The sequence below is a fragment of the Chironomus tepperi genome, unplaced genomic scaffold (genome assembly GCF_022539635.2).
Source record: "Chironomus tepperi strain 1889 unplaced genomic scaffold, CSIRO-AGI_Ctep_v1 contig_364, whole genome shotgun sequence".
Lineage (NCBI taxonomy): Eukaryota > Metazoa > Arthropoda > Insecta > Diptera > Chironomidae > Chironomus > Chironomus tepperi.
In genome coordinates, this window is record NW_027226486.1 from 1546234 (window position 1) to 1558610 (window position 12377).

General features: G+C 35.3%; 1 protein-coding gene across 1 annotated transcript; it reads left to right on the forward strand.

Annotated features, from left to right (window-relative positions):
- The first annotated feature begins 67 nt into the window (after positions 1–67).
- On the forward strand, positions 68–12316 carry LOC139095275 (calponin homology domain-containing protein DDB_G0272472-like). Its single transcript, XM_070646572.1, has 8 exons — positions 68–313; positions 5575–6583; positions 8515–8534; positions 8710–8906; positions 8965–9610; positions 10749–11005; positions 11068–11272; positions 11897–12316. Exons 2-8 carry the CDS (start codon positions 5575–5577, stop codon positions 12089–12091), a joined length of 2529 nt encoding a protein of 842 aa, XP_070502673.1. The 5' UTR covers positions 68–313; the 3' UTR covers positions 12092–12316.
- Positions 12317–12377: the final 61 nt, after the last annotated feature.

Sequence of the window (12377 nt, forward strand, 5' to 3'; positions counted from 1 at the left end):
AAAGTGATCGTGAAAATTCGTTTCGCAATTTTTCAGAAAACAAGAAAAACTCTCAATTTATATTTTTTTTTCAGACAGAATTTAACTCGCGATCGAATCACACATTGAATGTGTGTGGACATTGAGCGAAGAAGAAGAAAATAAAGGAACAGAAAAGAAAAATTAGTCTCGGGAAAGTGAAAAATTTTCTTCATAAAAGTGAAAATTTTAATGTAAATTTTTTTATGTAACGGGAAAATTTTTTATTGTCGGTGCCGCAAAGTTTAAGGAATTGAAATTTTTGAATAGTTTTGTAACAAATGAGATAAAAATTGTAAGTGTGAAAAAAAAATGAAAAAAATTTTTCATTGAATGAAATTTTCCAAAATGGAGGTGATGAAAAATCAAGAAGAAAATTTTGAATGAAAAATCTGAAATTTTCTTTTGTAATAAGATGAAAAGTGTGAAGGATATTTTGGACAAGTTATAAGTCAAAATGCTTATTTCGACATTAATTGATGTTATTGTGGATGGGATGGGTTTTGTTAGCATGACGATGAAATTTCTGGATTCAGAATGTGATGAGAAAAAATTGGAAAAAAAATTTATAACAAGTAAAAAAGCTGCATTGGTTTGGTTTTAAAGCGCATTTTCTAAGATCATTGTTTACAAGCAGGAATTAGCAAGGGTGCAGAGCTGATATACTTTTATATCAGCTCTATTTATTTATTTTTTACGAAAAATTGGAAACAAAAATTGGAAGTAACAAATCTGCATTGGTGTGGTTTTGAAGCGCATTTTTATGACACATATTAAGAGTCAATCAAGGCTGCAGAGCTGATCAACTAAATTTCTATCAATTATGATTAGCTTTACACTCTTGGTTGAAACAGAAATGACGACAACAGTCACTTTGATAGGCTGTAAGTCGAGTATAGACTATCTAGTAGCAATAATCATTCAGAACAGTGTTCAATGGCTTATGCCTGCAATTGCCAAGCAAATGACACTTGATTCTAATTATCCTCACAATCAAGGGCAAGTAGAAGGCAGTTAAAAGAAGTTTGACCTCAAGCCCACCTGTCATTCTACGAAAAAATACTTGCTTCGCCTCTTGTGTCCGTTCAACTACAATGCCTAGTTCATTGACGCAAATTTACATATTCAATAACTCATATTCTACAAATCACAAACTGTATGATAAGTCTTGTAAAGTCCACTCTCAGATAGCCCATATACTAGCTAAAGATATTAGTTTTAGCAAGAACAGCTCAATATATACATTTTAATCTAGCAAGTATACAAAAAAAACGTTAAAACTAGGCATCAACTGGACATTGACCCTTTCGTGAAAAGCTGACCACGCAAGCTTAAGACAGAATTAGTAGGTGAATGATCTAATCATAAACATTGCCAAATTGTAGACAAACTGACGACAATCGCAGTTCTTGATGAAAATATGTGCTGAAAAATTGAAGAAAATGTTTTAAAAATTTCTAAGGTTTGTCTAAAGTTGTAGGCATACAGAATTAGACGAATTGCAAGATACAGCCGTAAAATACAGGTCTGCTTAACTCATATGCAGGAAATGCAGGCCTGAACATCAAAATTGCAGAAAGTACAGGCCTGCACATCTAAAACGCAAGAAATGTAGACCTGCAGCTCATGACCGAACCCTTTAAAGATTCTAAGTTCATTAAACCACATCCTTGCCCTCAACTCGACATCACCCACTTAAATCTTACAATGACCTTTCCTACTATTCTCAAAAAAATAACAGAAACAGAAACCAATAAGTGAGAATACTTATGACCCAATTACTTTTTCGTCTGAAACGATGACGTCGTTGCCAATACATAAAAAAGTCAAATCTTTACACACATTAATGCCGTCTATTTTACTCTAGTGACAACATTAGATTGTCTAAATATATCACAAATCAATTTACTGTTTCTCTTTCCTGTGTTCTGCAATTTGAGACATTTTTTTGTTCATTAAACATTTGCTGCTGCTGAAAATACAGAAATGAAAATGGAAAGAGAAAAAAAAAATCTAAAAATAAAAATTTTTTTGTGATAAAATTTGCTTCTCATGCGTCTATGTGCCTCACTTCTTTTTCCATCTTTTTTTTATGTTTACTAAAAAATATTTTCTGTTTCGCTCTCATGGCTCTCATTGTGGAAATCAATTTATAGCTATAACTGATACATATGAGTGACATTACATGACGATATATCGATAAATAATATGTCAAAAAAAAAAAGTTCAGAGAAATAGGAAATCGCATATCAAAGATGTCAGGAAGTCTTTTTCTTCTTTTATGGTTATTTGTCAGTGATGTCTGGTGGAAATTCGGTTCTTCTACTCTCTTTTGGCATCTACTATGTAGTAGGAAACTCATTCAAGCATAATACACCCCTAGACTAACCTTATCTCAATCCTAGTGAACAAGAAAGCAAAATTCTCGAAAGTAGCAAGACATACAAAAGGCTAACAATCCAAAAGGTGTGAGTCTGGCTTGAGGCCGATCTTCACGTAATCTGGCCCAATGCCAGAGCCATCTGACCTTGTTTTTGTGTCATATGCATACCAGGAATGTCGTTTAGATGCGATTTGTAAACTCTATAACTAAACAAACTAGTCAGGAGCGTATTCAACGGCTGGTTTATCGGTAGACTTCTATTCCTATGATTATACTTGGTGCATACCCTAGAGTATATCTTAGGTTAGAGGCAAAGGTAGTTATAGGTATCTATATTGGGTATAGGTAAACTGATAAACCGGTTCCAGGAAGTCACATGGCACATAACGCCATGTTCATTCCATGTCGCCTGGAAACGACTTGCAATTCTAGTCACAGACGTGTACAGGAAGGTTGAAGCAGACGCTCTTATTTGGGCTATGGTATTGCAACACTTCCGTTTTAGCATGAAGGGCCATGTTTGGAGTCACTTTTAGAGGGAGAAACAGTAGGGAAGAGGATTAAGATTATATCAAGCCTTACAAAATTATTTATATAGAGAATCTGTTGCTGACTTAATTCGCTAGCTGTAAAGGTCAAGCGCTATCCATTGCCTAGAGAGAGTCAGTTACCGAGAGTTAGAAACACAATTTTAAGTTACATAACATCTAAACAATCCCCCCTTTGGAAATCCATTTTTATTGCTCATGGCTGCTATTGAAATGAAAAGATCAACTTTTTTAATTCTTTTTTTTTTTTCAAGACTTACAGAAAATTGATTTCCATAAGTACAAGCAACTTCCCACATTTTTTTTTATATTTTCAATTCGCTTGCCAATTAAAAGTTTAATTAGTCGTTCAAGAGTGAATGTCAATGCTGAAATAAGCGATGATGTTATAAAGTTTTAAAAAAAATATATTAATAATTTGTAAAATATTATTGATGTCATTTTAAGAAAAGAGAGCATTTCAAGGACTTAGTGAAGGAAATCAATGAAATGGTCCAAAAATTTTGTGTTGGTTTCAATGATTTTTGAGACTGGGCCATCCTTATATGATTGCGTCAATAGTTTACTTACAAAAATACTTTAAAATAAGTCATCAACTGGATATTGATGTGATATGACGCAATTTTGTCATCTTAGGCTACTTACCTTGCTGCAGAGCTCAGAATCGACTCTATTTTGTATGGAAAAGTGGGTTGGAGTCAATTTCGAGCTCTATTTAGCTGCACAACCAGCCAATTGAGCACCAGGCTTCTCTTAAAATCCATAGAATAGAATATAATGTAGGGTTTGCTTGCGCAACGGCACTGCGATTGATGATCTGTTGTACCATACCAAATTTTCTACAAAATACCTATGTCCTTGATAAAACCAACGATGTCCAATCCATAAAAGGTACAAAATCCATTTGGAGTCCATCTAGACTCATTATGGACTAGTTCTACTTTCCGGAAGCTGACTATATAGCTGGCTAATGCATGCTAATGACCAACATCGAGTTCAATGGTACCTCTCTCAACAGGACCCTTCTCATAGCTCTTTAGCCTCAAATATGATATTTTATAAGCTTATTTACTAACTTCGCTGACTATACAGATCAATTGTGATCCTTAGCCACCCTCAGATGTCGCCTGAAACTTCCTCTATCGCTGTCTACAGCTTACTAACTTCCTATACCAATTACGTGCTATTTAACCATCTTTTAAGCCCAACTCATCCTTAAACACAACAATCTAAATTACAATATCCACAAAACTTCCAATTCCTCACTTACATTCTCTTACATAAATTCCTCAAAATCCTTTACATCATCAAAATTTATTCCAAACTATGCAAATTATTTCAATTCCAATTAATCTTACACATGCTGCCTCCCCTCAAATAATTCAACCATGATATCTGATGGATAAATGGAATTACTTCAACCACATAAGCCTCAAATAATCCAGAAAATTTTATAACAAATCAATAAACAGGTGGTGAACATCTGTTCCTAAAATCATATTCCTAATGGTCATGATGGAGATATTTGGTTATTTATTAAGTATACGGAAATAAATTTTGGGGTTTAAGTAAATCAATAAAATTTCAAAAGAGGATTGAGGTTGAGTGGCTGTTAATACTTGGAATTTAGTCAATCTTGACCGATTGAGTGCTCTTGTTGACCTCAGAAGTATGTTGGGCAAGTTTTTGGTCAATTTACAAGTGATTTGATTAGGAATTTGGGTGATTAGTCACAGATTGTTGATGATTTTTGGGTTTGTTGGACTTTGGGTGATTATATGGAAGCTGATGATGTAGTTTGACACTTGACAGGATCTTAATGACGACGAATTGAACTGATATGTAGTCTATTGGTTGCTGATGAATTGAATTCTACAATTTTCGAGATCTAGATAGTTCCAGAGTGTCTTAAACTCATTCCTATACCCAGAATCTATACCATAATGATTTCAGTCTTGTCAGCAACCTAACAACATCCCAGCAACTCCAATGTACTTCTCATATGGGAAGTTCCACAAATTTCTACAAATTAACGACGAAAATGCGCGATTTTCAAAGAAAATTCTCATCACATTTTCTGTTTACGTCTATAAATATCTCTGACTCATCCTCAAATTTTTTTCTTCTCATCATCATCGTCATTCTCGCGATGTGAATGCAGTTTTTTTGTTGTTGTAATTAAATTTACGAGAATTGAAATATTAAATTTTGTGAGCAAATTTGTGTATTACAAATTATGGTTGGCGTTTAACCACAATTGTTGCACATGCTGTATGAGTTATTTGCATAAACATTCCAGAAGATGATTTTGGTTAGCATGAATCATTGCTTAATTGTTTGGAATGTACGGGAATTTAAGTTGGAAATGGAATAAAAGTCTAGGAAGTATTTGGCATATGATGTTGGAATGGACAAGCTAGAGTGATCAGAAATGAGTTCGAAATGGACATGAGCTGGACATACTCAGGTTTGGAGGTCTGAGACACTCTAGCATTTAGCATTGAAAAATTGACAAAATTTAGGAACAGACCCCAAATCGGGTATATTTTGGAAAATTTCGTCACATCCTCCTTCAAACTCAATTACTGCCATTTTCAATAACCTTTCAAATCTTTCCAATTTTAGATGCCTTTAAACAACGGAAGACTAACTACAGTATCAAAGCCGTCATGGCTAAAAGATACGTCAGCATCATCAGCAACGGCATCATCATCATCACCATCACCAACACCAACACCAACACGAACATGGCAAAGAAAGGCATCAACAGATGCAACGAAAGCAGATTCACCAGCAGCAGTGAAAAAGGAGCCAGAACCTAAAAAGGAAGTGACAGCAAAACTGCAGTCTAGAGAAATCAAAGTGCCATTAAAGGTGGAAAAGACAATTCCGCCGCAATCAATTTTAAAGAAGCCAGAGCCAAAAGCTGTTGAAGTCAAAAAGGAACCAGACATAAAATCATTAGTTGCTGACAAGAAGCTACCACCAAAGTTTGGCAGTAAATCACCAAGTACGACTCCCAGTAAGTCAACACCCAGCACAACACCAAGTAAGTCACCAACACCATCAAAAGCATCAACACCATCAAAGTCACCAAGCAAGACACCAGAAACTTATGAAGATTCTGACGAAGATGAGGAAGAAGAAGAAGAAGAGGAGGAAGAGACCGAAACCGAATCAGAAACGGAATCAGACTCAGAAGATGAAATTGATTCCGATGAATTTGATTTTAGTGACAATGAACCGTATCGTCCACCTTCCCCAGTCAATAGTAAACAAAAGCTAATCATCCCCGCTCTGAGGAAAGTCAAAAAAGCACCCGAACCGGAGCCAGAGAAGACCCGATCAAAATCACCCGAATTTACATTTAAAAAGCCAGAACTTAAAAAAGTCGTCACAAAAGAACCGACAATTGTACGCGAACGTTCACCATCGCCTGAGCCAAAATTTATTAAGCCAAAATTACGAAAAGTTCCGTCATCATTACGAACAAAGAATTTACCAGCACGTGAGAAAATACCTATTGTTGAATTAAAGAAGGCACCATCAAAGCAAATGGAATTTGAGACCAAGAAGAGTTTAGAGGCATTTCCTCTTAAGCCTGCAATTTTGCGTGCTGAAAGTAGCAAGAAAAGTGAGTATTTTTATGGTTGATTTTGAAGAATTTCTTGCGTCATTTTTGTCATTGACTGTAGGAATTGATTGTGTTTAGTTTAGTGTGAATGATGGTCAGAGTTGGTGTCTTGGTCTAGCTGCTGAAAGACATGATCACTAGAGCTCATTTAAAGCGAGCTCTCCTTAAATGTATTAGAGTTCAGTCTTGAACCGCAGGCCTGCCTTTCCTGCATTTTAGAGGCACTAGCCTGTTATTTTTGACTGAAGCATATAGTTCGTCTAATGCTACAGGCCTGCATTTCCTTAATTTTAGATGAACAGGCCTCAATCTTTTGGCTGTCCTCCATAGCTCGTCTAAGGCTGCTGGCCTGCATTATTTGGTAGACGTGGATAACAGCAGTGTTGTACGAACCCTAATATACACTAGCTGAGCATGCTAACTAGCTATATTCTCAGATTGATCTGATATTGAAAGCATACTCTTTGCCTGCTTAGGGTTGAGGCTAACGGACCTAGAATTTCTTTAGATTCAGTCTATTTTTGAAAGGATAATTTACATACCCAAACTACATAGTCACTCAATCCTTCAAAAATCTCAGAATTTAGGAGAAATTTTGGCCTTTTTTTCACAAAAAATCATAAAAAATTGAAGGCGATTGTCCAAAATGTGAAGGAAATGATCCTAAATGACTTCCTTCCTACCCTGACTACACCCCAGACAGTCAATCTATCCAAATTCCTAACTCTGTATCCCCAATATCAAAAATAATAGTGAGAAAATGCTCATTTATTAAATATTTACTTAAAAACTTCATTTCTTGGTGAGGCAATTTATCATTGTCTATTTATTGATTCCAGCTATATTTTTTCTCACTCTAAATTTTCACACTTTTCACATTTTCCTCAATTTTTTTGTTTATAAAGAATTTTTAATAGCATTTTCGTAAGGAATGACTAGACAGTTTTGCATTGTTTTGTATTTATTTTTATTAAGATTTATTTTAGAATTTTGGCTAGTGATTCATGACTGCATTGTTATTTAAAAATAATTTACGATATTTTTTCAAAATTAATCGTTTGACGCAATAAGAAGACAAATGAAGCATTTTTGAATATATGCAGTTTCTCGATATAGACTAGAATGTTGCTTAGGGATTGTTCACTTATTTACCTAGAAAATGACGAACTTTTTTCAAAAAAGAACAATTGTGTTCTAGGAAGTTCTATTGATGAAATAATATTCCCTCCGATCTCTCCCTTAACACAATAAGTAAACGGTGCTTTACCTAAATATGCAAACTAAATGAGTATAGTTAATCAAATTATGTGAGCATGCATATGTCTAAGGACTTAGCCTTTAAAGGCAAATATACCGCTCTTAAGGTACAGTGGTGGTTATTCTGAATTAATGAAACATCCTATCTGTTAGGGTACTCGTCCTTCCATTGAAAAGCTTCGGACGTTTCAAAATCTGTTCCCAGAAGGAGCACGACACACAAAATGTGAAAAATGTGGATGCTGGTGTGAATTTGACCATATATCACAGTCACACCAGGATGAGGCCACATTTTTTACACGCTTTTAGCCGTGTCTCTTCCGATTTTCACTTTCCATGATTATGAGGTCTTAAACTAGCTATATCGTTAACTGCCACTGTCTCTATCGATAGCCAGATAAAAATCAGAATCCAAAATCCCAACAGACACAAAGAATGCTTGAAGGTAGCGCACTGTCCGTAATATCACTCACATACTTCTACTGTACCTAAAATCAAGCCTTTGTCTATTAGAAAAAATGCATATCCTGTTCATGACCTACATCCCTTCAATCCAACTTTAATCATTAGACATCATCCTCAATTAACCCATGATGTTTACTTTAATCACAAATATTTACGTCTAGAATCTTTTTAATTCAATATTTTCTTTATTAATCTCATTTATTTTACAGTTCCACTTCCACCACCACCTGTAAGTATTTAAAATATAATCTCAAAAATCTCTTTCAAATTTCCAGTCAGCATCACGCATTGGAATCAAGAGCAAGTTCTTATGTTCCTGTAAAATTCAAAAAATAGCTCTAAAACTGCTTTGGACAGTCCAAAACTTAAAGCACTAAGTTGTTCTATCCAATTTCCAATTTCAGCCACCACCACCACCACCTCCTCCGGGCCTCAAACCACCACCAGACTTCGATAAGAAGCCAATCTCTGAAAAGCGCCGTGAGACAATAGAAAAATTAAAAACTCGTCCAAGACGGCGTCCAGACTGGTCAGAAATGATGAAAGAAGTCGAAATGATGAGAGACGGTAAAAAGTTGAGACACGTGCAATGCAATGACCGGTAAGGAATGACTCGTTATTTATGGCATATAAATATTATAATAAAGTGAAATTTTTAGTTCAAGTCCAATAATAACATGCAAATCAATGACAAAAGTCCAAGGTCAATATGTCTTTGAAACGGAAAAGAAAAATACAGCATTGGATAATTTACTGCATGAAATTCAAAGTGGAGTTAAATTGCGTCCAACAAAGACAAATGATCGTAGTCGACCGGTATTAGATGGCTTAAGGAAATTCCGTCGTCAGATGACAATTGAGGAACAGCTTGAGAAATCGGCATCAAAAGCTGTACTGAATACAGAATGTCCACAATCACCACTACCGGACGAGGAGGATGAGCTCGATGACATCGATCGTGTTCGTGATGACTTGCAAAGTACGAAACAAATGTTGGCATTAGAATTGAGAAATAAAGAAGCACAGGAACGTGAAAATAAGAGATTACTTGCTAAAATTGCATTATTGGAAGCTGAATTGCAACAATCAAGAGGTGGCGTTGCTGCAGAGCCATCAGTTTCATTATCAAATGGAACTACAGATGATGCATTGATTAAGACCTTAAAGAAGGAATCTGATGAAGCACAGAGACAGTCAAAGTTCTTAGAAAGGAAGTATCATGAAGCAGCTGAACAATTAGATCATGCACATAAGGAAATTGAGGAACAGAAGAGATATATCGCTAATCTTGAGAAGAAATTGAATGTGAGTTTGTGTCTTGTGGATATAAAAATAATTTTTTTTTTTGGCTTATTTACTATAAACAATGCTTATGCTTCTTATTCTTCTCTCTTGAACATTTTCTCGGCTGTTTTTATTAATAATATAATTTTAGACCTATGAGGAAAGCGGATACGCTTTAAATGAGGTAATGAAATTTTAACATGATGCAGCTGGTTGTCGTTTTGTTTGGCATTTTATTGAATTTGTATTTTTAAAAATTAGTGCTGGATTGCTGGATATAAAGGCACAATTATTGGTGTTTTGTCATTAATGGGGTACAAATGTGTTTGGTTTTCTGTGTGATGGTAGTTACAATGCATGAAGGTTAGACATGGTGCTCTATAAGATTTATTAGGAGAGTCAGGCTCGCTACTATCCTGGCCGTACATGCCAAAATAGCACAAGTCGCTTCATCGATCAAAAATACAGCACAAGACCAGAGAAATACTGTCTTGGTGACGGAATCGGTTTAAATCCAGTTCCATGTTAGAGTCACGCTGACTTGTTGTCGGACTTTGTAACGTTTTAACGTATTTGTGCTGTTTGGTAGTTCTAGATTCAAACTGAATCCGACAACAAGTTTGAGTCACGCTGACTGCCGAATTTTGAACAGTTAAGAAGGGCCATCGGAGGAGAAGGAGGAAGTAAGAGTCAACCAGTCGCATTACGCAATTAAATTGCCGAACAGTTCAAAAGGAGCTTCAAGATATCTATCAAGTCATCAATGCTACTCAAGTGCTGCTTGATTCCTATAGAGCTCGAAGTCGACTCTAATTTTGACTCAAATCCATTCAACTTTAACCTTTTGTTCAAACTACATAACCAGCTTGGCTGTCGTGTTGACAACATTTTATTAATTATGTGTTAATCTTCAATAGAACTAACCATAATAATAATAACAATTTGCTTTGTAAAATTTGTAATTTTATGGTTTGATAAGTCATAGAAAATTACGTAAATTTTATATTTAACTTCTTATGTGTGGAACATGCTAGAATAACTTTATGTATAGATTTAAAATGTCTATTGTGGAACTTATGGATGTGTTCTTACGTCACAAGTCTAGTAATAACCTGAATTATATAAAAATTAATTAAAATTTAACAATTATATTCCATAGGGCGGAGGCATTGAATCACGTCGTCAAAGTGAAGCCCAACAAACTAAAGAAAGCTCACCAGAAATGGAATTAATTCTATCAGAAGAGGAAGAAGATGAAACAGAAGAGCAGAAAGCTGAACGAGCTGCCAGACGACTTAAACGTGAAGTTGAAATGCTTCGATCAAAATTAGTCAGATTAAAAGAAAAGGAACAAAATGCAAGAAATGAAAGAAAATCATTAAGGGACGGAATGAAGAAGAATCAACAAATTCTCAAGTAATTTAATAAGCATTTCCATTTACTCTTAATTTGATCAAATTATTCAATAATATTTACAGAGACGAAAAGAAGAAATTCAAAAAATTGCAAAAGGAAGTTGAAAAAATGGCAGCAATGATGAAAGCAGTCGAAGAGGAAAATTCAGATGAGGAGCATGAAGAGAATGAGGAGCCAGAAGAGGAAGAGGAGGATGAATCAGAGCCAGAATCAGATGAGAGCGAGTCAGGAAGCGAAAGTGAAACTGAAAGTCAATCGGAAGCTGAAGTAAGTTGGATTTATAAATAGTTAGGGAAGTGGGAGGAAGGGGGGCTGGGTTTGAGTGACATGTTGTGCTAGTCGGTTAATTGATCCAAATTCCGACATTAGCCGACATTAGCCGACATAGCTGGAGAGGGGTGAATTTAGGGAAATTGTTGCACAAATAGCTTAATTGATCCAAAATCTAGTACCAGGCTAGCATCACTCTGGGAAAGTTCTAGTTCTAAACTGATTTCTACACCAAGTCAGGGTCACGCCAGTCTGGAATCGCACATTGGATCAATTTGTGGTATTCGGGTTGCTATGCATTGGAACTATTCCAAAAATTGACCAAAATTGGCAAGTATGGCCAGAGTATGAAGTCTACATAGTTGTAGTTCAATCTAGTAGACTTAAAAGCAATTGATACCCGTCAATTCGACTAGAGTCGACTCAACTTGACTTCTGACTCTTCGAGCAGCTTGTCTTATAGATGTAGTACCTCATAAAACCCCAAAATGAAGCAAATTATCTTAATTTTGTCCAAAAAGTAGCCATATACTTAGCTATGCCTTAAAACCCTCATAAACCCTCAATTTCCAATAATTCTCTCATAACCCTATCTAACCACCTTAATCTCACTATTTCCAGGACGCCGACGACCACAAAAAGAAGGCGAACCTCGATCCACGTGTAAAGAGTCACGACGGTCGTCTATCATCATTAAAGAAGGGCAATTACTTACTAGAAGCAAACGTTGAACGTCTCAAAGATGAGATTAAGGATCACAAAGAGAAATGTGCCGCCCTCCAGGCGGATCTCGACTCCGTAATTGATTTATGCTAGATAGATACAAAAAAAATGGATTAAATAATGAAATTATTTTTATTCTTTAATGGTAATTGTTATATTTTATCAAAGTAAATTGCAGCTGATTTTATGCACAATAACAATTTTTTTTTTTAATAAAATTATATTAATTATTGATGAATGAATTATTAATTAAATTTTTGATGATACGGTATGGTAATAATAAAAATGGATTAAAGGTCAGTTTTGACTTTATGTAAATTTTGTATTGTTTTATTGTGTTTGTTGTGGACTGGCTGGAAGTGAATAATTGACACAGTTG

Excerpts from the sequence above, each read along its gene's own strand:
- LOC139095275 (XM_070646572.1), top strand. The coding sequence starts at position 5,575 with ATGCCTTTAAACAACGGAAGACTAACTACAGTATCAAAGCCGTCATGG. Across the intron at positions 6,584-8,514 it reads TGCTGAAAGTAGCAAGAAAA|TTCCACTTCCACCACCACCT; the intron begins GTGAGTATTTTT and ends TTTATTTTACAG. Across the intron at positions 8,907-8,964 it reads CACGTGCAATGCAATGACCG|TTCAAGTCCAATAATAACAT; the intron begins GTAAGGAATGAC and ends TGAAATTTTTAG.